This window comes from Dicentrarchus labrax, unplaced genomic scaffold (assembly GCF_905237075.1).
Source record: "Dicentrarchus labrax unplaced genomic scaffold, dlabrax2021, whole genome shotgun sequence".
Classification (NCBI taxonomy): Eukaryota; Metazoa; Chordata; class Actinopteri; family Moronidae; genus Dicentrarchus; species Dicentrarchus labrax.
The window spans coordinates 1,489,299-1,515,582 of record NW_026136721.1 but is presented as its reverse complement, the minus strand read 5'-3'; the positions used below and the strand labels follow the sequence as shown (position 1 = coordinate 1,515,582).

The window sequence follows — 26,284 nt, the reverse complement described above, 5'->3', positions numbered from 1 at the left end:
CTCTGTCAATCCACAGTTTATGTATTGGCTACACAGTGCTCCCTAGCCTGTGTAACCCTTGCTGCTGGTCCAGATTTCCCCTAGGTCTGGTGCCGGTAACATATTCTGCATTTTATGATCTGGTTACCTGTATGAACTCTTTCCAGACTCAGTCAGCAGTTCAGGTCTGAAACTTAACTTGTCCTAAAAGTGAAAAGGGTACAAACTTAGTTAATGAAACTGGACTGGAGAGTTAATTAGAAGACATTGAGATGGGAGCAGAAACTGGCTGTAGGTGACAGGATCCTCACTGCTTCACTTTCTACTCTACGTAAAGCCTGCAGGACTACGTTGGACAGCAGCTGGTAGTTATATATTAGTAGAATTTAGAAGGTCAGAAATATTCCACCCTGGAGGGGGTAAAACTAACGAACCAGAGTCTGATCACTGACAGATGAATAAAAATGTTAAAGTTAAACACTGACAGGATTCAGAGCCTCTCCACACAGAGGCTGCTGTTGCTGCTTCAGCCTCTCTGGATCATCAGGACACAGCTGATCCTCTTCATCCACACTCTCCTTTCTGCTCTCCTCAGACACATCCAGGAAGGTGCTTGATGTGGACGGATCTGGTGGGTGATTAGAGCCATTGCATGGGGACAAGAAGACACACAGCAGATGTCAAACTCACTTTTGGACATCCTGGTGACCCAACATTAAAAGAAATTGTAACGGGGGGGGGGCGCTAGTGAGCAGGCGATGGAGTAGGCAACACAAGCAACATGCTCTGCTGAATTTCGGGTTAAAAGCTCTTCTTAGGCACCTTATATCAACAAAAAACTACAACACATCGCTCTGAGTTAATTCTTTTTCATTATATGTTATTTTTATTGCAATACCGCAGCGCAAATGGCCAATAATTTGCGAAACTTCAAGTTCACCGGAGGAGCCTCTGCAACTGGGCCCAAAGCCTCAAGCTCATATGATTCACCACCCAGGTGTAGCACTAAGACACCTCAGCCTGATGACCAAATGGATGTCGCGGACCTGAAGGCAGAAATCCTCACATTGCTGAAAACAGACATTGCTATGCTGCTCAGGTCGGAACTGAAGACCGCTCTGGCTGAAGATTTTGAAAACATCAAATCCGAGCTACACGCAGTAAAAACGGAGCTAGCAAAGAACATCACAGCGATTCGCTCCAAGGTGGAGATGATGAAAATAACAGTGTTGCACATGGAGCAGGGCCTTTCACCATGTTCAGACGACGTAACTTCGTTGTTAACGAAAGTGGGGAAACTCGAGACAGAAGTCGGCAATCTGCGGGAGAAATGTCTTGATATGGAAGGAAGAATGAGGCGCTCCAACATCTGAATATTAAACGTCCCAGAGACCCCAGGCTCAAACACATCGACAGCTGTCTCCAAACTATTAAGAGAGGTACTGAAAATGGACAAAGACGTCCTGATCGACTGGTCTCACAGGGGTCTACAGCCGTGGAGCCAAGATGGTAAACCTTGTGTCATTGTGGCGAAAGTCCACTATTACCAAGATTGTGTTGATATCCTTTGCCTTGCCAGGGAGTTCCGGCCGCTCTGGTTCAAAGGGACCGACATCTACATTTTCCCGGACTATCCCCTGAGTGTTGTGCAGGCCAGATCAGCTTTCAGCGAGGTGAGACGACTACTTCGTGGACGAGACGGTGTTAAATACGGCCTTCTCTACCCAGCACGGCTCCAGAGCACATATAACGGAACTGAGAAACGGTTTCAAAACCAAGAGGAAGCCATGGCCTACGTGAAAACCAGAATTCTATCGGACTCTTCAAAAGACTGACCATGACTTGAAATGAGTGAGAATAGCTAAGTTTTACATCTGAATAAGGTTGTCACTTTGACAGATACACTGTACAGCGCTACAGAGCCATAAGACTCCAGACTGTTCCAGATGGAGAAATAGAGAGAACCTAAGGAATCAAAACTGTGCTGTTTTTTTTCTCTTTTATTTTGTTATAAAGTATTGTAGTGTGTCTCCCTTATTATTGTTATTTCCCTTTCTATCTATGCTCAACGCTTAGATAACAGAAGAAATCATTTTTGTTTACAAAAAAACAAACAAAAAAAAACTTTAAGTTTGAAATGTTTAATCCGTTGTTCTCCAAGGTGCCTCATACAAAACTACATTTTATATACAGCAGAGTTTGTTCCTTTAATGCTATTGTATCCTCACACAAGCACTTAAATGTGTAGATATCTTTGCGAGGGGTTTGGGAGTCACCTTGTTCTGACAGCTGAGTGTTTGGGATTTACTGTACCTGGGTTTACAATCAGCCTTATTTTTCCTTGGTTCATTGTTCATACTTACTTCTCTTTTAAAGGTCCTTTCAACATTCTAGAAAGTATAAATGCAGGCAGACGTAATACACCACTAATCTTTCTCTGCCTTGAATATGGCTACGACTAACACAGATTTCTCAAACAGATCAGCTAATTACGATGTAAACTTTGTAAGCTGGAATGTAAAATCCTTGACCCACCCCATCAAACGAAAGAAAGTATTGACTCATTTTAGTAAATTATAGACGGGAATTGCCTTTCTTCAGGAGACACATCTCCGAACCTTTGACCATTTTCGACTTAGGGGAGGATGGATTGGACAATCATATCATTCTAATTTCCATTCCAAATCTAGAGGTGTGGCCATCCTTGTTAATAAGAATATCCCATTTGTTAGGTCAAAGGTTGAAACAGACTCCTCAGGGCGTTACATAATTGTAGTGGGCAGGCTGTACAACACACCGGTTGTCCTGGCCAATGTATACGCACCATATTGGGATGATAGTTCTTTTTTTATAAATTTCTTTGCTCATATCCCCAACATGGATACATATTATCTTATCCTCGGAGTAGATATGAACTGCACATTATCACCTACTCTGGACCGTAGCTTGTCTAGGACTGCGTCCAAATCCAGTGCAGCCTCTCAACTGCAGCTTTTTCTTAATACGAATGGTATAGCTGATGCGTGGCGCTTTCAAAATCCTACAGCTAGAAGTTACTCCTTCTTTTCTCCCATCCACGGAATATACTCCCGCATAGACTATTTCTTTTTGGATAGCCTTCTTTCACTAATAAGAAAGTGTGAATGTCAAGCTATAAGTATTTCAGATCACGCCCCTTTGTCGATGACGTTATGTATACCAATTTCTCATGCCAACTATCACCCCTACTTTCAGATGAATACTTCATTAAGTTTAATTCTTCTGACATAATTTTCTTCCTCGAATATAACCAGACCCCAGGAATGTCTCCTTTAACAGTGTGGGAATCCGTGAAGGCGTACTTGAGGGGACAAATAATATCATATAGCACACAACAAAGAAAACGTCACAATATGAAACTTGAACAGCTAACAAATGATATTCTCAAATTAGATACTACACTTGCTGTCACCCCATCCAATGATTTATTCAAACTGCGATTAACTCTTCAAACAGAGTTCAACATGCTATCAACAAGACGCATTGAAAACCTAATAAATAAATCACAGAGTGAAGCATACGAATGCGGTGAAAAGACAGGGAAGATTCTTGCCCATCAGCTCCACCAGAAAACCGTGGCTAGGACTAGAGCTGAGATAAATGATGAATCGGACACTAAGCATATAGATCATTCTGAGATTAATTCATGTTTTCATAGATTTTACTCAACTGTATGATAGTGAATCCCTTGGCAACCACACTTTATTTGATTCATTTTTCAGGAAAATAAACGTCCCCATAATTGATAACAGAACTGCATCTGAACTAGACAAACCATTTTCTGTAGAGGAACTTATTAATGCAATCAAGTCCATGCAAACTGGAAAATCCCCAGGACCCGATGGGTTCCCGAGTGAATTCTTTAAAAAATTTGCAGACCACCTTTCTCCTATCCTGCTCTCTGTATTTGAGGAGTCACATGCCACTGGTTCCCTTCCTCTGACTATGCGACAAGCGGTCATATCTCTTATTCCTAAAAAAGGTAAAAACCTTCTGGATTGCGGCTCATTCCGTCCAGTTTCACTCTTAAATGTAGACAGTAAAATCCTTTCTAAACTGCTGGCCTGCCACTTAGAGGCGGTCTTGCCCTCAATTGTAGCTGACGATCAAACAGGCTTTATTAAAGGTCGTCACTCCTTTTTTCACATTAGACGCCTATTTAATATTCTTTATGGTCCCACTCCACCTGACATTCCAGAAATATTACTATCACTGGACGCTGAGAAGGCATTTGATCGGGTGGAGTGGGATTATCTCTTCCATACTCAAAAATAATTTGGCTTTGGTGAAAAATTCATCTCCTGGATTAAAATTCTGTATTCTTCTCCTTTAGCAGCTGTCCGAACAAACAACAACCTCTCTTCTTACTTCCCTCTCCATCGTGGCACCAGACAGGGCTGTCCACTGTTGCCCCTCCTATTCGCTATTGCGATCGAGCCATTGGCTTTAGTGTTACGTGGTGAAGCTAATATAAAGGGAATACGGAGATATGACTCTGATAATAAGATGTCCCTGTATGCTGATGATATGCTTTTATAACTGTCCCATCCTTTAACTAGTCTACCAAATACCCTGAACCTGCTTGAGGAATTCGGCAAAATATCGGGATACAAAATTAATCTACAAAAGTGTGAAATTATGCCAGTGAACACAGCAGCTAAGCAAATTGACTTTGGTTTATTCCCACTTAAAGTCAGTCTACAGAAACTTAAATACTTAGGAATCTGGATAACACATGCCTTTAAAGATATATTCAAAGCTAACTTTTCACCACTTTTAACCCACCTTAAGCAAGATTTGGAACATTGGAGTTTACTCCCCCTGTCACTAGGAGGCAGAATTAACATAATTAAAATTAATGTTTTGCCAAAATTTCTTTATATATTTCAATGCATTCCCCTACACTTATCTAAATCCTCTTTTATGTCAGTGGACAATTTGGTGTCGAGATTTATATGGAATAAGAAAAACCCTTGATTACGGAAAAGGATCTTACAACAGCATCGTCAGCATGGAGGATTATCCCTCCCTAACTTCCAATTTTACTATTGGGCTGCCAACATTAGATCTATGCTGTTTTGGAAAGATTCTGCATCTGGTGACACTACCCACGAGTGGTTATGAATGGTCCTCTTGTCTTCATTATTCTTTACACTCACTATTCTGCTCAAAACCTCCTCTTTTGGAATCTGTATCTAAACTCACCTTAAATCCAATTGTGAAACACTCTTTTAGAATTCTGACACAGTTCAGACGAGCTTTTTCTCTCAGGGATCTGCCCACTTGTGCTCCTATAATAAAAAATCACCAGTTCATGCCATCAATTATAGACAGTGCTTTTCATGAATGGGTTAATAGAGGAGTTGCCACAATAGAGAATCTATTCATTGATAATACTTTTGCATCCTTTGATCAATTAATGCTTAAATTTAACATTCCTAATTCTCATTCTTTTTAGATTTTTGCAGCTCTGTAGTCTTATATCAACATCATTTATTCACTTCCCATCCCAGCCACCCAACTCCCTCTTTCAGGTTCCTGAGGGACTATTGGGAAAATATACTCCTTACTAAATACATATAATTTGGAGCCTTTGACGTCATTAAAGACTCAATGGGAGAGCGAATTGGGGTTCAAACTTCCTGAGGAGATCTCGAAAAGAGCTTTAGATAGAATACATTCCTCTTCAATCTGCCTATGACACACAGTTACCCAGTTCAAGGTTATGCATCGCCTTCACTGGTCTAAAGTGAGACTAGCAAAGTTCACACCTAGCATCAATCCCATTTGTGATCGGTGTAGGCAAATGCCAGCCACCCTCTCACATATGTTCTGGCTTTGTTCAAAACTAGACAATTACTGGCAGTCAATATTTAAAACTTTTTCAGATGTTTTATGATGTTTATACTTGTATTATTTCTGTTCACCTATGCTTCTGAATTTACGTACTTTGTACACTATCTCTCTTTGTATAAATGTGAATGAAAAGACTTGGAGCAAAAAAAAAAAAAAAACTTTGTAACAGCAACGTCTCCCGTTAGAGGCTGGACAAGGCCTCTGTTGCATGTCTTTCCCCTAATGTTTCCTGTTGTTACCTACAGACAAACCCAATAGTCCAAATATAAAGAAGGAGTCGATACAATACAATGTATTAAAAAATAACAAGGACTGAGACTAACCACACACACATACGTGTCAAACGTGACGTGCTACGGTAAGCGTACTGAGACATTTCCGGTTTACTTCCTGCTCTGTGTACACAGTTTGGTGCAGTAGCTCTGTCAGTGAACGCTAAATCTAAATTAGTTTTACTCATTACAGCGGTTATTTTCCCGCTTAACATTTAAACGTAGACTAGTTCTACCTAAGCACTCGGAGTTACTCCTTCTTTTAGCAACTTTTCACTACTTTCAAAGTTTTTCATACACTCTAGTTTCATTAGCATTAGCAGTTAGCTATGGCTTCTCCCTCTCCCTCTCCCTCTCCTCTGTCCTGCTCAGTGTGTCAGATGTTCAGTTATTCCTCTGCCTCCTTTAATGATAATGGTACATGTATTAAGTGTAGTTTATTTACTGCGCTGGAGGCGAGGCTTAGTGAGTTAGAGGAACAGTACCACAGAGATATCTCTTATCTATCAGAGCCCGTCTACGGAGAGCCTGGCCACTCTCTATTAAGTCCCATTGTACCGAATTTTGGTTGCAGTTCCACCAGAGTTCCACTGGGGGCGATCGCCATGAGTGCAGAATGAATGGGAGCAGATGGAGCTAGATGGCTAAATTTGTCTCTTTCACCTGATTCTCGTTGAGAAATCTCAGATTTGATTGTAGTTTTTGCAAGTTCAACATGGGTTATAGGTCGAAAGTTGAATGAACGAGTACTTACGTCCTTTCGATTTCTTACAGGTTGAGTTGTTGTTGCCCATAACGCGCTAGCATTCTGCTAATGAACGCTGATTGGTCAGTGAAGGACTGATTACGACCAGAGATCCCGCTTGATGGCAACGTGGCATCCGAAGCCCGACCACAATGTTAAGGCGGATTTTTTCGCCCAAGTTCTTTTTTTTAACACAGCAACTTTTTGGGGTTTGCTGGTACTTTTATCTGCCTATCGTTATGTCTGTGTTGTCGATGCCTCGATAGAAAAGGAAGTGCCGAGCGCGGAAGCACAAAGTGACTCCAGGCTTGCCATAAAGCAGTATCTCTGGCCGTACGATGTGTATGACGTCATTGACATTTTAAAAGACTTTTTAAAGCAAATAAGTGACTCTAAAAAATCTAACACCCAGCAATGTGTAATTTCTTTGCATCGCCTTTCGTATGCAACATTCAAATTACTAGACAAAAAATTATATCCTGAGAAAAGTAGTTCCCCCGGTAGTTCCTCCGGTAGTTCCCGGCAGCCGGGAAGACAGGGAGGCTGGGTGACTGAGCGAAGGAAGACTAAAACACAGAAGCCCACAGTTCACCACAAATAGATTCAAGTTTCTAATAAATTTTCCCCACTCAGCGACACACCCGCTGAGGAACCGGCAGCTCCATATTCAGAAACTTAAAGTTAGTGAAGCCAGCGGCCATAGTTAAATGTATCCCTGGGGCCAGAGCGGGCGACATTGAATCCTATTTAAAACTGCTGGCTAAAGATAAACGTAAATATGGTAAGATTGTTATCGTCGGCGGTAATGACACCCGTTTACGCCAATCGGAGGTCACCAAAATGAATGTGGAGTCGGTTTGTAACTATGCCAAAACTATGTCGGACTCCGTAGTTTTGGGGAAAACCTGGTCTGATTAGGAGAGACGGCATCCATCCCACTTTGGATGGAGCGGCTCTCTTATCTAGCAATATGGCGAAGTTTATTTCTAAAACCTGACAGTCCAGAGTTGGGACCAGGAAGCAGAGCTGCTGTCTTACACACTTCTCTGCGCTTTCTTTAGAACAGTCACCCACCCAAAACCCCATAGAGACTGTGTCTGTCCCACGACCACCTAAACTATTTAAAGAAATAAAAACAAGAGGAGTTCAACATAAAAATCTAATAAAAATTAAAACTAACTCCTCAGTAGCACAAAATAAGAGAATGAAATGTGGACTGTTAAATATCAGGTCTCTGTCCTCTAAAGCTGTTTTAGTGAATGAATTAATATCAGATTATGATATTGATTTACTTTGTCTTACTGAGACCTGGTTGTCCCACGAGGAGTATGTTAGCCTAAATGAATCCACCCCCCCAGTCATATTAATACTCACATTCCTCGAGGCACTGGCCGAGGAGGTGGAGTAGCAGCCATATATGATTTGAGCGTTTTAATGGACCCTAAACCTAAACTAAATTATAATTCATTTGAAAGCCTTGTTCTTAGTCTTTCTCACCCAAACTGGAAAACACTGCAGCCAGTTCTATTTGTTATAGTGTTCCGCGCTCCTGGACCGTACTCTGATTTTATATCTGAATTCTCAGAGTTTTTATCAAGTTTAGTCCTTAAATCAGATAAAGTAATTATTGTAGGTGATTTTAATATTCATGTGGATGTTAACAATGACAGCCTTAGTAATGCATTTATATCATTAATAGACTCAATTGGCTTCTGTCAGAGTGTAAATAAACCAACTCATTGTTTCACACTCTTGACCTTGTTCTATCATATGGCATTGATATTGAACATTATACATAATCCTTTCCTATCTGACCATTTAATAACCTTTGAATTCATACTATTAGATTATAAGCCATCAGGCAAAACTTCCTACAGCAGATGTCTATCTGACAGTGCTGTAGCTAAATTTAAGGAGGAGATTCCTTCAGTGTTTAATTCAATGTCATGTCTGAATTTAACAGAGTCCTATAACGACTTTAGTCCCTCTGAAATTGATAATCTTGTCGATAGTGCTACAGGCTCACTACAATCAACATTAGACTCTATCGCTCCTATAAAAAGGAAATTATTAAAACATAGGAGATTAGCACCGTGGTATAACCACCAAACCCGCCAGTTAAAACAAATAGCTAGGAAATCTGAAAGGAAATGGCGCTCTTCCAAATTATCAGAATATCGCTCAATTTGGCAAGATAATCTTAAAACTTATAGAAAGGCCCTCCGTAATGCCAGAGGAGCCTATTACTCAGCACTAATAGAAGAAAATAAGAATAACCCCAGGTTCCTCTTCAGCACTGTAGCCAGGCTGACAGAGAGTCACAGCTCTATTGAGCCACATATCCCCATAAACTTAAGTAGCAATGACTTTATGAGCTTCTTTTATAATACAATTATTACTATTAGAGAGAAAATTAATCACCAACTGCCATCAACAGTTATCAGTGGCTCTCCAAGTTCAGGGACTTCTGCCAATGTAAACTTAGATATATATTTACTGTTTTTCTGCTATCGATCTTCATCAGTTAACTTCAAACATTTCTTCATCGAAGCCATCAACCTGTCTATTAGACCCGATCCCAACTAGGCTGCTTAAAGAAGTTGTTCCCTTAATTGCCACTTCTTTACTGGATATGATTAATCTTTCTTTATTATCAGGATATGTACCACAGTCCTTTAAAGTAGCTGTAATTAAACCCCTTCTTAGCCCTCTCTTGACCGATTTCTAACCTCCCCTTCCTCTCTAAGATTCTGTAGAAAGTAGTCGCCAAAGAGTTGTGTGACTTTCTACATAACAATAGTTTATTTGAGGATTTTCAGTCAGGATTTAGAGTTCATCACAGCACAGAGACAGCTCTGGTTAAAGTTAATAATGACCTTCTGATTGCTTTTGACAATGGACTTGTCTCTGTACTTGTATTATTAGATCTTAGTGCTGCATTTGACACCATTGACCATAACATTCTTTTACAGAGACTTGAGCATCAAATTGGCATTAAAGGAACCGCACTAAGCTGGTTTAAGTCATATTTATCAGATCGCTCGCAGTTTGTACATGTTAACGATGAATCTACAATAAATACTACAGCTAGTCATGGAGTTCCACAAGGTTCTGTACTTGGACCAATACTATTTACTTTATATATGCTCCCTTTAGGCAACATTATTAGGAATCACTCCATTAACTTTCACTGTTATGCAGATGATATGCAGTTGTATCTATCAATCAAGCCCGATGAAATTAATCAATTATCTAAATTACAAACATGTCTTAAGGACATAAAATCCTGGATGAGCTGCAATTTTCTGATGTTAAACTCAGAAAAAAACGAAATTCTTGTTCTTGGCCCCAAAAACCTTAGAGACTCACTGTCTAAAGATATAGTTACTCTAGATGGCATTACCTTGGCCTCTAGCACCACTGTCAGGAATCTTGGAGTTATCTTTGATCAGGATTTGTCATTTAACTCCCACATAAAGCAGACCTCTAGGACTGCCTTCTTTCATTTACGTAATATTACAAAACTTAGACACATACTATCACAGACAGATGCAGAAAAACTAATCCATGAATTTGTTACTTCAAGGCTAGATTACTGCAACTCCTTATTATCAGGTTGCCCCAATAAGTCCATTAAAACGCTCCAATTAATTCGGAACGCTGCAGCACGAGTACTGACAGGAACTATAAAAAGAGATCACATCTCTCCTGTACTAGCTTCTCTGCATTGGCTCCCTGTAAAATGTAGAATAGAATTTAAAATCCTCCTCCTCACCTATAAAGCTCTTCATGGTCAGGCCCCTTCATATATTAAAGAGCACATAGTACCCTATTACCCCTCTAGAACACTACGTTCTCTGAATGCTGGGCTACTTGTGGTTCCTATAGTCTCTAAAAGTAGAACAGGAGCCAGAGCCTTCAGTTACCAAGCTCCTCTCCTGTGGAACCAGCTTCCAGTTGTGGTTCGGGAGGCAGACACCCTCACCACATTCAAGAGTAGGCTTAAGACATTCCTCTTTGATAAAGCTTATAGTTAGGGCTGGATCAGGTGAGTCCTGAACCATCCCTTAGTTATGCTGCTATAGGCCTAGACTATCGGGGGATTTCCCATGGTGCACTGAGCTTCCTCTCTCTTTCTGCACTCATTCATGTCCCATTAATGCATGTTACTAACTTCACTTCTTCCCCGGAGTTTTTGTGCTTTCTCGTCTCGCAGGTTCTTATCGATCCTGGTTGGGGCCTCCTGCCATGGTCCTGCTAGATTGCCATTGCCAATACTGTTGTTGCTGTGCACCTGTCTGTCTGTCTGTCTGTCTGTCTGTCTGTCTCTCTCTCTCACCCCAACTGGTCGAGACAGACGACCACCCACCTAGAGCCGAAGGATCTGTCCTAGGTTTCTGCCTTTTAACAGGCAGTTTTTCCTTGCCCTTGTCGCCAAGGTCTTGCTCATGGTGGTACTGTTGGGTCTCTGTAATTAATGTTTTAAAGAGTTAGGTCTAGACCTGCTCTATTTGAAAAGTGTCCTGAGATAACTTCTGTTATGAATTGGCGCTATACAAAGAAAATTGAATTGAATTGAATAGAATTGAATTGAATTAACCCACAAGAGCCCACAGCAGCCAATCTTCCAGTTATGCTTTAATACCAGTTTAGTTTCTTTAATACATCCAGTGGGCATTTACTCACGTCCTTCATGTCGGTGAGGTGTAGTCCTGTATTCTCCGTCCATCCTGTAGGAACAAACACAAAAACAGCAGTTATCTCTCATGAAGAGAGTTAAAATGGTCAGCCTTCTTCTTCTCAATCTATCAACCTGATTTTTACAGCCGAGCTATGAGTGCATTCACATGAAACGGAGTAGTCTGGAGTGGTGGGCTTCAATAATGGCCAATCACATCAGCTCCTTTCATCCATTGTGAGAGCAGCAGAATACGTTATGGGTCCAAACAGCTTGACAGGAGACTCTAGACTGACTTCTCTGGAGGAACCGTTCTGCACAGGAATGTCCCCAAGCACAGATATAGTAGAGCAGCCAGTATGTTCAAATGTGGAACCCAAATAAAGGCCTACTACATATTAATAATATATGACCACATACATTTCATCCAAAAGATGATCACGTCCCCTTTGAGGTGGGTTTATGATCCAGGAGATGCAAAATTTTCTATGATTCTTCTCTATGAGGTCTCTGTGCTTGTCCACTAACTACACTTCCAACCAGACTGAGAGACTGCAGTCATGCTAGCGTCTCTCAAATCTGTCATTACACACAGTGGAGCTTGGAGCTAAATTCTAACATCAGCATGCTAACATGCAGATGTTTACCAGGTATAATGTGCACCATCTTTTTATAGCATATTAAATGGTAAATGGACCTCTACTTGTATAGCGCCTTTCTAGTCTTCCGACCACTCAAAGCACTTTTACACTATGTGCCACATTCACCCTTTCACACACATTCACACAGTGATGGCAAAGCCCATCGAACATAAAACTAACATTCACACACCAATGCACGGCATCGGGAGCAGTTTGGGGTTCAGTATCTTGCTCAAGGATACTTCGACATGTGACAGGAGGAGCTGGGGATTGCACCACCAACCTTCCGATTAGGGGACAACCCACTCTGCCTCTGAGCCACAGCCGCTCCGATATTAAGGCCTTCACTTTTTCAAGCTGTTACGTGCTGCAGTGTGACCCCAAGACCCCTGAGAGCTCTGCAAGCTTATACCGGTAAGAATAGTTTCGATGCAATATATTCACAAGAGAGTACTTCACATTTTTGTATTGTTTATTCATCAGGTCTCCCCTGTGTAAAGGCTTTTAGCATGCTAACATTAGCCAGTTAGTAGTAAAGACAAAGTCAAGCTGAATCTCATGGGAATGTCATTAGTTCTACAGGTGTTTTCTCATAAACTAAAGTATTGGAAAATGTCCACTGATGATGGTGCCAGAGGAAAAGTATGTAAAGAATGTCTGAACCTCATTTCATTACAATCCATCCAACAGTTGTACATTATTGAATTGTATTTCTTTGTGTGAACAGTTCAGGTCAGTTTACAGTACAAACTGTTTCTTACTTGAAGTCTGAAGGTCCAGGTTCATCACTGAAGCCTGGAGGTTTGTATTTAAACCAGCTGGATCCTGGAGACTCTGATCTGTCCTCCTCTGTCTCCAAATCACTCATTTCACTCAAGAACCTAGACAAATATACCCAGATACATTGCAGATAGACTTTCATCAAGGAAATGATCATTTATAGCCAATAACAACTGGACTCATCAGCACAGACTGACTTCAACTCACTACAAACCTCAGAGTATGCAGGCTATAGAGTGGATTCTTCAGAAGAATAGAAAGCAGCTTCACTCCTGTATCCTGCAGGTTGTTGTTGTCACTCAGGTCCAGCTCTCTCAGATGTGAGGGGTTGGACTTCAGAGCTGAGACCAGATAATCACAGCTGATGTCTGACAAACTGCAGTCACCCAGACTGGAAAAAGAATGCATTACAAAGATAACAATAATTTATAATCCAATCAGATGTGTTCAGGTTTTAAATGTGGAGATCAACATTACTATGTCCTAATCAAAGAGCTTTTCTCTAAAATGAGTAGAGTGACTTTGTCATTGTGTTATTGTGGATCATCATAATGTCAGCCTTCTACAGACATCATCCAAATGTCAGCACAACATTCATTCATACACCTATTGATGTCAACACTGATCAATAACATGCTACTAATCTTAGTCAGGTCTGGAATCAGAGGATCAATAAGAAATCAGAGATGTTGGACTAAAAACTGTCCATTACTTCATGTATTACATGATCTTCTTTCTGTATTTGGAAGCTTAGTAGGTAAATGTCATTAAAAGGAGATTCATTCATACACATATTGATGTCAACACTGATACTGATCTCAATCAGGTCTGTAATCAGAGGATCAATACTATATTGATCCTTTATAGAGCTGTGCGTGCGTGCGTGCGTGCGTGCGTGTGTGTGTGTGTGTGAAGGATCAATATCAATGATCAGACATTACACTCCTGAACAAAATCTTAAGACGGTGGAAAAATTGCAAGTATTCGCATTTTGCGTTGGTGGAACGTAACCAGATTCTAAGTAGAGCTTCAAAATGCAAAAAGAAGAAACAGGAGCAAGAGACAAAATAATAGATTAGGCAGTTTATTGAAAACTGCATTTAAACTCAAACAGGCTGTTCATCAGCTCATCAAAAGTTTAAGCTTAAAAAGTCAAAATCTGTGCACAAATCTGGCTGTCTGTCATTTTCTATCAGGCATTCACGCTGTCATGACCCCCTGATGGCAAAGGCAAAAGGCTTTCTGCCTTTGAACGTGGTAGGATTGTTGAGCTGCACAAGAAAGGCCTCTTGCAACGCGCCATCGCTGCCGAGGTTGGACGCAGTAAGACAGTCATTTTACATTTCTTAAAAGGTCCTGAGGGTTATGGGACAAAAAAATCAAGTGCTAGACCCAAAAAAATTTCACCTGCGCTGAGCCAGAGGATCCAACCATTGTCTTAAGATTTTGTTCAGGAGTGTATTTGTAAAAGCACATTGAAATGAACAGAAAGCAAATAAATATTTCTCCTTCAGTAAAGTTGATCAATGTAAACAAATATTAGTTCAGAGGATCTTCTGTATCCAGATGTGACCATTTACCAACAATGATAAACATTAATTTACTTCAACAACTAACAGCGGACATTTTCTACAGTTTCTATAAGAAACACAAGTCTTTGTGACTGCAGACGAAATTTAGTTCAACAAACATGAAAATATGAAGAAAAGGAAATGTACAACTTTATGGATGTAAGTTATGTATGAACATAAATTAGGTTCAATTGTTAATGAAACATATCAGATCTACAACAGTAACAGAGAGTCAGTGAACTGACCTCAGAGTCTCCAGTCTACAGTGTGGACTCTCCAGAAAACCACACAGCAGCTTCACTCCTGAATCCTTCAGCTTATTGAGACTCAGGTCCAGCTTTCTCAGATGGGAGGGGTTGGACTTCAGAGCTGAGACCAGAGAATCACAGCTGATCTTTGACAAGCTACAGCACCTCAATCTGAATAAAGAATAAAAGATGTGAGTTTAGAAGACAATGTTCCTGCTTGAAATCATTCAGTGTTTAATAATCTGCTCAGAGCTGAAGAAGGTTTACAATGTACAAGTTTAGAAAATGGAAACTCCAAACACCTGAACCCAACAGGATGCAGGTTGCAAACTGTAAAATACAAAGAGTGAAAAAGAGCTCTCATTAATATTAATGACAACGTGCTGCTGCTTCAATAAAGACGTAGTGACTTCAGCTCTTAACCTCTGCCAGCTCCACCAGTGGCTCCATCTATACAAACTCATGTTGTGCAGCCAAACACAAAGAAAAACCCACAGAAAGTGATTGAAGGTTCCACTCAAGATCCCAAAGTTTACCAAGATACCAAATATGTCAGGATGGATTTTGGGGAAATATGAACAAAAGACATCTACAATATTTCTTTTAGGATATCATAAAATGTCATAAAATCAAATCAGCTTCAGTTTAAACTATTCAGTCAGTATAAGCATCATATAGCTTCATAACAATGTTGGAAAAAGTAAAAAGTGAATCTATTTGTTATTGTCTGATAGTTGAAATAGAGATTATTGATTTATTCATTGTATTCATTGTCATCATTTCTTTTAAAACACATGATGGGGAATATAAGATGGAAATAAAGAGTGAATTATTCAGTGTAGATTCTTCTTGTTATATGAAGGTCTTAAATGTGGAGTTCAACATTGCTCTGCCACAGTCAATGGACTAAACCACTGAAGAAGAAAACAGACTTTAGCATTAAGATACTCAGTGTGGATCAGTATAATATCAGCCTTATGTCTACACTTTACTGTCAGTGTAACGGGGTAGAATACACATGGTTTAATTATGGCAAAAGTGGCAAAAGTGGGGCAACAGTGCCATCTACTGGCACGGCAGTAGATATGACATTGTGGGTTGGTGTTTATCAACTACACAGAGTGATATGCACTGTGGTAGGTCACATTCTCTCACATGGTCTGGGATAATTAATAATTTTGTGAGATTCCAAATGTTCATACTTTGTATTTTACCGTGTAATGTACACATATTGACTTTAGCTAACTGTCTTGAGCCCAGACTATAAGCTATCTAGTCTTTAAAATGATATTTTAGAAACTTGCTGAAACGTACATTGTCAGTGTTACCCTAGCATAATTATTTGCACCTGTTCCATGTTTTATTCAGACTGTTATCCTGAGACCAATGCCGATTGACATACCACTGTCGTACTGTGTTACAGGTAATATTCTATGCATTTCTGTGTTAGTTTTCATGATGTTTTATTGCATGTTATTGTTTGTCTGCGTGAGCAGCCCTTTTTAACTGTTCAGTTAAGTAGCTCACGCTAGTTTGGCTAGCTCATAGTTTAGTGAAGCAGCCTGTTGATTAGGTGTGTATGATGTATACCTGTGCAGTGTTTATGCTCACCTTATGCTAAATGGTGAATTGGCTTTTCCATCTTTTCTTATATTATAAAACGGATTACTGTGGGGTGTTTTCACCAGTATAATGTCAGTGCATATGGAGATGTATTTGATTGTGCAAATTTGAATAGAATATAGCCTAAGGCATTGTAATGTACTAGAATATATTAGGTAATATACACTATACGATCACATCAAGCTATAATAATTTCTGTTGTATTATTATTATTATTATTTTTGTTTATGGAACTACACAGAGTGATACAGAATTCAATTCAATTCAATTCAATTTTATTTGTATAGCGCCAATTCATAACAGAAGTTATCTCAGGACACTTTTCAAATAGAGCAGGTCTAGACCGAACTCTTTAACATTGCACTGTGACTGTTATCCTGAGACCAATGCTGATTGACATACCACTGTTGTACTGTGTTACAGAGCGATAAGGAAAGTACTGTGCAATAAAGAGCCCTGTAATCCACCTGGCCGTCTGTGATGTGTAGAAGCAACAGTACTGTGGAGCTGCACCTCATCACATACAATTGTGACTCGTCACATCAGCACAACTTTCACATAAGATTCATCTCAGCACAGAAGGAAAAAATGGTGTCTGACCTCAGAGTCTCCAGTCTACAGTGTGGACTCTCCAGAAAACCACACAGCAGCTTCACTCCTGAATCATACAGGTTGTTGTTACTAAGGTCCAGCTTTCTCAGATGGGAGGGGTTGGACTTCAGAGCTGAGACCAGATAATCACAGCTGATCTCTGACAACCTGCATAGCCTCAATCTGAATAAAGAATAAAAGATGAAGATAAAGTAATTTATAATTCAATCAGATATGTTCAGGTTTTAAATGTGGAGATCAACATTACTATGTCCTAATCAATGAGCTTTTCTCTTAAATGAGTAGAGTGACTTTGTCATTGTGTTATTGTGGATCATCATAATGTCAGCCTTCTACAGACATCATGCAAATGTCAGCATAACATTCATTCATACACCTATTGATGTCAACACTGATCAATAACATGCTACTATTCTTAGTCAGGTCTGGAATCAGAGGATCAATAAGAAATCAGAGACGTTGGACTAAAAACTGTCCATTACTTCATGTATTACATGATCTTCTTTCTGTATTTGGAAGCTTAGTAGGTAAATGTCATTAAAAGGAGATGAAGCGTGTCTTAAAACAACAGCCACATGCTATATGTACATTCAATGAGTTATTGATGGCATGATGGCAGTAATCATTCCTCCTGTACATACTGAGTATGAAGAGTGAGAGGCAAATCAAGAGGGCATCTCCCAAAGATACTATTTAGAACCTAATTCATTGTTTCGATTCCTCCACTGCAGCTCAACAAGGAAACAGTCAAACACTAAATACGTACTTTATATGTGTAACTCAGACTGTTGAAGCCTTATATTAGTTCTAGTTAAACTTCATTTTCACACAGAACAAGACTGTGGATTGTTTCCTCCATCTTGTAACAATGGAGTCAGGTTATAAGAGACTTCCTCACAGACAGTATGGATAGAATGAATGATTGCAGACACCAATAACTCTCTGAATGAACATATGGACCTGTGAGTACTGTACTGAAACAGTATGAACCTGTCCTTTAAGACAAAGATTCCAGTGCAGTCTAATGGTCTGTGGCTTCAAATAATAAATGCAGACATGAAAACAGCAACAGTTAGATCTGCTCTTCTTTGACTTTAAGTAGGTGTAATAAGTGTTTGTTGGAGAGTGCTTCAAATGAGCAACAGAACCAGAGGAACTGTGAGTTTGATGAGCATTTTAATCTTCATCAGGCTTCTAAAACTTTACTGGACTTCAAGATCAAAAGATCTATGAATAAACTCCATGTTTCATTTCTTAAAGATAAAAAGTTTGATGATTCTTAAATAGTTTGATCTGTTTGGGAACTGAAACTCTTTAAAGACTAAATAGATTCTGTTGTTGCTCTAAATTACTGAGACTGCTCTCAGCTACCATCTTTGTGTAGTCACTACAACAGAGTCTGTTTTGTCCTGCAACTTAAAATCCTCCAACAGACCTTGAATCCTACTTGTTGTCACATTTTTACTGCTGTTTATTACTCCTAGCTCTGGTTTAACGCCCAGCACAGCACAGCAGCCAAACCTGTGTGGGTTGTCTCTGTAGCAGCCACATCAGCTTCTGATATCATGAAGATCAAAAAACAACATAAGCTACAGTGACTGAACTGACCTCAAAGTCTCCAGTCTACAGTTTGGACTCTCCAGTCCAGCAGACAACAGCTTCACTCCTGAATCCTGCAGGTTGTAATTGAGACTCAGGTCCAGCTCTCTCAGATGGGAGGGGTTGGACGTAAGAGCTGAGACCAGAACCTCACAATGAGTGTCTGAGAGTCCACAGCCAGAAAGTCTGTCATGACATATATATAAAAAACTATAAAATGTTAGAAATAAAAAGTTAATTAACTTGACAGCTATGAACAACCAACTATTTATCTCTCACAGCATCTGTGACAAAACATACTGACTAACATATAATGTATGTAATGGAAGACAAGTGGAAAACATTTTGTGGTGTTTATATTTGAAGAACTAAACTACTAATCTACACTCATTTATAATGTTAATGACATCTGGACTTACTGAGCCTTTCTGCAGTACCTCACAGCTGGAATCAGTCTCCGTCGTCCCTCCTCCGATGTGTTGTACTTCTTCAGATTCAACACATCGAGAACCTCCCATGACATCTGCAGAATGTAGGCCAGAGCTGAGCAGTGGATCTCAGAGAGTTCCTTCTCTGATCTGTTCTCTGACTTCAGGAACTCTTGGATCTCCTGATGGACTGAGTGGTCGTTCATCTCCATCAGACAGTGGAAGATGTTGATGCTTCTGTCAGGAGATATTTTGTGGGTGTTCATCTGCTTTAGGTTGTTGATGACTTTCTGGATGATTTCTGGACTGTTGTCTGTCTGACCCAGCAGGCCTCCTAAGAGTCTCTGGTTAGACTTCAGAGAGAGGCCATGAAGGAAGCGAACAAACAGGTCCAGGTGGCCATTTTTACTTTTAAGGGATTTCTGCATGGCGCACCTCAGGAAGTCATTCAGGGTTGAACCAACAAGTTTTTGTCCCAGGAAGTCCTCCAGTACGTCTGTGTTGCTGTTGGTGTGACAGTGGAACATGTAGACGGCAGCCAGAAACTCCTGAATGCTGAGATGAACGAAGCAGTAGACTGTTTTCTGGAAGATCACACTCTCTCTTTTGAAGATAACTGTACAAACTCCTGAGTACACCAAGGCCTCTGTGACATCAAGACCACACTGCTCCAGATCTTCTTGATAGAACATGATGTTTCCTTTCTCCAGCTGTTCAAACGCCAGCCTCCCCAGCTTCAGAAGAACTTCCCTGTCAGCCTCCATCAGCTCCTGTGGACTCGTCTCATGTCCCTCATCATACTTCTGCTTCTTCCTCTTTGTCTGAACCAGCAGGAAGTGTGAGTACAGGTCAGTCAGGGTCTTGGGCAGCTCTCCTCTCTGGTCTGTAGTCAACATGTGGTCCAGAACTGTAGCAGTAATCCAGCAGAAGACTGGGATTAGACACATGATGTGGAGGCTCCTGGAGGTCTTGATGTGTGAGATTATTCTGTTGGACAGATCTTTATCACTGAATCTCCTCCTGAAGTACTCCTCCTTCTGGGCGTCAGTGAAGCCTCGTACTTCTGTTACCCTGTCAACACATTTAGGAGGGATCTGATTGGCTGCTGCAGGTCTGGAAGTTATCCAGACGAGAGCCGAGGGAAGCAGATTCCCCTTGATGAGGTTTGTCAACAGCACGTTGACTGAAGACTTCTGTGTGACGTCAGACACAACCTCATTGTTGTGGAAATCCAGTGAAAGTCTGCTTTCATCCAGGCCGTCAAAGATGAACAAAAGTTTACAGACAGCGAGCTGCTCTGCTGTGACCTTCTGTAATGTTGGATGGAAAACATGAATTAGCCTGAGAAGACTGTACTGCTCATCTTTTATCAGGTTCAGCTCCCTGAATGAAAGCAGAACCACCAGACTGACATCTTGGTTCTCCAAACCCACTGCCCAGTCCAGAGTAAACTTTTGCACTGAGAAGGTTTTTCCAACGCCAGTGACGCCGTTCGTGAGAACCACTCTGATGTGTCTCTGTTGGTCAGGTAAGGCTTTAAAGATCTCGTGGCACTTGATTGGAGTGTCATGGAGGATCTTCTTGGAAGCTGTCTCAAGCTGCCTCACCTCATGTTGAGTATTAACCTCTTCACTCTGTCCCTCTGTGATGTAGAGCTCAATGTTGATCCTGATTCCTAGTTCAGTTACACATTCACATTTCCTCCTCAGACTGATCTTGTGTTCATCTAAAACCTCCTGCAGACCAACATCCACTGTAAGATAATAAAAAAGGTCTAAATTATAAACAGTGTATGATGGAGAGATGAAGATTTTTTTAAAGGCAGAAAAACTTGATGATTAAATACTACATGACTGTTGCAACACAAGAAGAATTCAGTTTTCAGTCATCAGCAGACAGATGTTCAGTCTTACTTTGTACAGAGCTGGTCTGACTGTCTGTCTGCAGTCCTGCTCTTGTTCTGGATCTTCCTCCACACTGGGGACAGGAGGAGTCTCCAGATGAACCAGACTGGTCCCAGTATGAGGTGATGCACTGTCTGCAGAACCAGTGTCCACAGCTGGTAGAGACCAGATCCTTCAGGATGTCCTGACACAAAGAACAGCAGGACAGGTGCTCCTGCACAGGAACATGACTCCTCTTCCTCTCTCTGTGGACAAAAAGACATTTATTTTAACATTAAAACCTTTTCATGGATAACTAAAGCCAAATATTTGACCAACACTGTGGAAATGATTAGATAACAGAACGCTGCCACAGAGCCCTGTTTCAATTGTATGAGTTCAACCAGCAGAGCAAACTGTCGGGTCTCAGACTGTGGGTGTCTCCACCTGCTGTTCTGGTTCATGTATGTGCAGCAGCACAAAGTGTTACAGTGCTGGATAAAGGTGACAGCAACAGCTGAACTAATGAAGAAACAATATTGAGATTGTCTGTTTCTTCACAACTGGTCAGTTTACGACTGGAACGACTTCGCATCGATCTCACAAAGGACAATACAGAAAGACACACAAAGTTAAATACAGGGAGGAAACACAGAACAAAGAAAGTTTGGAATTGTAATGACAACAACAACAGCACACACTACAACAGCTCTCTATCTGGCTTTGGGGGCCTCCCATAAAACCACTGGGCCCTCCTAGAAAATATCTGACCCTCATATAAAACTTATAGTGCCCCCTACTGGCAACAGGAAATTACATGTTTTCTACTTTCATGTACGACTCCGACTGACCAGATCCATGTTATGCATCTTGTGAGTGTTCATTGAACCCTGTTTTCATGTCTATACAGCCAATGTTGATGTATAGTTCTTATGAATTCATCACACGCGCTTGAAAAGTCATGAAACCCGGCACAGGAGTCACAAATAGTGGGGCATTACATTTTATGTTGGTCTTGTGAGTGGGTGTTGCAAAATGTCAAGAAAGCAGCCATTTCGAGAGGAGATTAACCAAGTTCCTGCTTCTGGGAGTTTGAGAGTCGCTACAGAGAGCAAAAGTGTTTGTCTTTGTCTTCTGTCAGCAGCTTCACCCTGAAACCAGCTGCAGATGTGCATGTTGCAACCTGTCTGTCACTGTGTGTAATGTAGCAGAGACTCAGCAGTTCCATTAAAGGTTTGAATTCTCTCATGTTTCAGTTTGATGCAGAACAAAAGCTCTTCTTTATTTGATAGATAAGTTTGTTCATGATATTTGAAGACCTTTTCTCCCTTTAATACTATGATCAGACTGTCTGTCCTCAGCTGTGAGATCACTGAGGAAGCTTCCTGTTTGATTTAATAATGTTCAAACTATAATGATAACGCTTTTGATCTTCAGTAAAGTGAAGTCAGACACACACAGCTGAACACTCACCTGTTGTCTTCTTTCTGCTGTCTGAACCGAGTCACTGATCACTTCCTCATTTATTCACTTCCTCATGACATTCCTGTGACTCAGCCCCCTGTGGTTTCACTGAGATGTACCAGCAGTGAGTCCTAACTTTCAAACTGAACTCCCTCTGGAGGAGCAACAGTGCGTCTGTGTCCTTTGTAATGTAACGGTTCTCCAACAGGACAAATGTGTTTCTCGAGAACAATTAAAGGCTGAATAACTTTAAAAGTTTGGACCTCGCCCAACAAACACACCATCAGCGACAAAGTGAAACAACTTTCTTTATTTAACAAAACATTTAACAAAAGTTCATATAATATTATGAAAATATTAATCAACTTTAATATTATATGAAATAAGTCAAACTTAATATAATATGGGAATATTAGTAGAAGTTAATATACATATTAATATAATATTATATATATAATAATATGTATAATATAATATAATATATCTCTTCATATCATTTATTTGCACCATGTTGAGGTCATGTTATGGCTGCGTGGCGTTTTGTGTCTCTGTGATTGTGTAAATTGAAGTGTAGTTAAAGTCTGTTGAGTTGGCGTCCCACACAGATGATCACTGTGATTTTTTAAACTGTTTTTATATCAACAATTCTTTCTTTTATTTTAAATATACTGAATATGGTTAGAAGCAGAAAGGTTTGACTGTCAGAGGCTGTTTTATATTTATCTATCAGACTGACTGGCACTCAGCAGTGAATGAGGAAGTTCAGCTGGTAGTTTGTTGGTTTGAACAGCAGGTGTTGCTGCTGCACAACAAACGCCTGAGAGTCTGACACACTTTACCTCATGTTTCTCTTTATTACGGATGGATCACACGTCATAAACAACTAATCAGTAAAGAAATTATCAAATGATTATTAGTAACTATAGAAAGAAAAAAATATAAATATTTCACTCTTTTACAGGTAATTTCTATAATAATCATAATTTTAGTTTTGTAGATTATTGATTGAATATAGAACATAGCTCTAGAGTGTATACACTGTTTAATGATTATAGATTATTGATTGAATATAGAACATAGCTCTAGAGTTTATACACTGTTTAATGATTATAGATTATTGATTGAATATAGAACATAGCTCTAGAGTTTATACACTGTTTAATGATTATAGATTATTGACTGAATATAGAACATAACTAGAGTTTATACACTGTTAATGATTTTGGATTATTGATTGAATATAGAACATAGCTCTAGAGTTTATACACTGATTTATGATTATAGATTATTGATTGAACATAGAACATAGCTCTAGTGTTAGTACATTATAGATTTCAATCAGTAAATGTTTTGAGTTGTGTTTCAGTTTCCAAATGAGAGTGAGAATGTGGAGGAAGATTTTCTTTTCTTTTCCCACCTTGAACACAGAAAAATAAAACTGCTGGAGTGGAACCAAGAACCACTGAGTGATTCTCTATAGAAGCCCAAAAGTACCCGACTGGTTCGGTCAATAAAACCCTTTAAATGTAGCTGGGGAAAAAAAGAAAGAAAGAAAGCTGCTAATTAAGTAATTGATTGACAATTAATGATGTTTTATGTTTCTGTTAAAGATTTTGATATCAAGAGTAAATGGGATTTACATAGCGAATATCTGCATACATAAAGATCATTTTATGTCACCTTCACTTCATTTGTGTATCAGAAATTATTATCAGGACAATATACTGTAAATACAGAGCTGTGCTATAGTGTCATTAGATCAGTTTTACTGATGGACTCATGCTTCAGGAGCAGTTTATTGTTGAGGTGAAGCTGTAATTTATCTGTTGTTTATTTTCTCTTTTCTGAGTGATTTTTAAGGTGTAAGAAAATTGTGAGAAAGTGAATGTTTAAGTTTTGATGTTCAGTTTGGTGTAAAACAAAGAAAATCCTCACATTTAAGAAGCTGAAACCCTCCAAATCTTTCAGGTATTTTTACCTAACAAAATACCATCAAACTGTACTTAAGAGTAAAAATACTTAGTTACTTCCCACCACTATTGTGCATCTAATGTATGAACAGAGTGAAGAAGAGGAGGAGGGAGATGAAGGAACGTTGGGAGCTGCATGTTTGAGTGATTTTAGTGCCGTTATATCAGAGAAAGCAGCTGGTGTCTTCCACTCTTCACCTCCATCACTCTGCTCCTTTCATCTCAACCTGAGGGGGGTGGGGGGGTCAAACCTTGTGTCTGACCCCTCCACCCCCAAAGCTTTTTATTTACCAACAAAATAACATGTTTATACCCCCCCAAAAAAAAAGAGCTGTGTGCAATCAATCAGTCACAGGTGGCTGTTATTTTTACTGATTCTTAAATGAGATTTGGTGCTGTATGTTTATATCAGTCAGTCTAATGATACAATAAATTCATATTTGATCACAACCGAAAAGGAGGAACCATAGGAGCATGGAAGTCAACAACGGATAAAGATTTTATAATATTGTGACATAAAGCAATGAGAATATAGAACATATTGATATTAAAGAAGAATGAAAGAACAAACCAAACCAAACTCCATTGAGAAAACAGGAAAAACAACAAAGACTGAACTGAAAATCTCTCCAGCAACACAACAACAACAATAACAACAACAACAACAACAACAACATGGCAATACAGTGGAATATTTTCTGAATTGTTTAATGTCTCACTCTGGTTTCAGATCTGTTATCTGCTGAAACTTTGCTGGGGTGTCCAGAAGGTGGCAGAAATATGAGATTTAATCTCAAACCATCACATAGATCGTCACTTAGGAGAAATATCTAAAGGAGGCGTTAGAAATCAATACATTGTTTTATTTCAAACTTGATCAACTGAACTACTTCTATTGGACAAATGAATATATAACCTTATATAGTTGGCCGAATGTGGCCAGAAATAAGCGGACAGCTGCTCATACAGCCTCCAACGTCTGTGTTTGGGTGGATGTGAGGGACCTTCGACTCTGCTCCTGTTTTGATCCTTTTGTCTACTTGAGCTCCTCTTGTTTCCTCCTCCTCTCTGCTCTGCTTTCATCTTCCAGCTCCTCCACATTCTCTCCGTCCTCCTAATGCTCTCTTGTTGTGTCTCAGTGTTTAAAGCCCACCTGCTCACCTCCTCTCCACCTTTTCATCTCCTCCCTGCTGCTCCCTTTCTCTCCTCCTGACTCCTGATGGATGAGGAGACATTGAGATATAACTGTACATACAGTATATTCTATAGTTCTCCTTCATGCAGTATCTGTCCACCCTAACTTATAGTACATATCAGAAATATACAAAACATATATAATAAATATAATATAAATAACCATCAAAATATACTTAAAGTACTCTTTATGCAGAATATGTATGTATACATATATATTTATTGATATATATATACATATATTACACATTAGTACTGCAGAATAAGAGCTTCATGTTAAACACAGTGGACATGTTGTTGTTGTTCAGACTGAAGGAGAAAGTGATGGATGACTTTCTGTGTTTACAGCTAACAGGACAGGTACAGGTGAGTGTCCAGGTGTGTGTGACACTCTCAGGTTACCTGTGCGTGTGTGTGTGTGTGTGTGTGTGTGTTTGTGTGTGTGTGTGTGTTTGTGTGTGTGTGTCTGTGTGTGTGTGTGTGTGTTTGTGTGTGTGTGTCTGTGTGTGTGTGTGTGTGTAAGTGTGTGTGTGTAAGTGTGTGTGTGACTTGAGCTGTTTGGATCAAACACTCTCTGCTTGTTGTGTGTTTTCATCGGCTCATTAACTCCAACAACACAACATGTCCGTCCCAACGGCGGACAGAGGACGTTAATGACAGGGTGTCATCTCTTCTTCTTCTAATGCCCCCTGTCCCTGCACT

At 39.9% G+C, this 26,284-nt stretch overlaps 1 protein-coding gene across 1 annotated transcript in view; it reads right to left on the bottom strand.

The window, feature by feature from the left end:
- The window catches only part of LOC127354891 (protein NLRC3), a 30,066-nt gene extending 4,443 nt beyond the window's left edge, over positions 1-25,623 (bottom strand). Inside the window, exons 1-11 of the mRNA XM_051385189.1 lie at positions 25,550-25,623; positions 20,985-21,220; positions 19,063-20,824; positions 18,653-18,829; positions 17,033-17,206; positions 14,807-14,980; positions 13,205-13,381; positions 12,972-13,091; positions 11,578-11,621; positions 465-607; positions 128-183 (exon numbers count right to left, since the gene is read on the bottom strand). Of these exons, the coding sequence (XP_051241149.1) occupies positions 128-183; positions 465-607; positions 11,578-11,621; positions 12,972-13,091; positions 13,205-13,381; positions 14,807-14,980; positions 17,033-17,206; positions 18,653-18,829; positions 19,063-20,824; positions 20,985-21,220; positions 25,550-25,623 (3,137 nt within the window). The remainder of the gene's footprint in view (positions 1-127; positions 184-464; positions 608-11,577; positions 11,622-12,971; positions 13,092-13,204; positions 13,382-14,806; positions 14,981-17,032; positions 17,207-18,652; positions 18,830-19,062; positions 20,825-20,984; positions 21,221-25,549) is intronic.
- Positions 25,624-26,284: the final 661 nt, after the last annotated feature.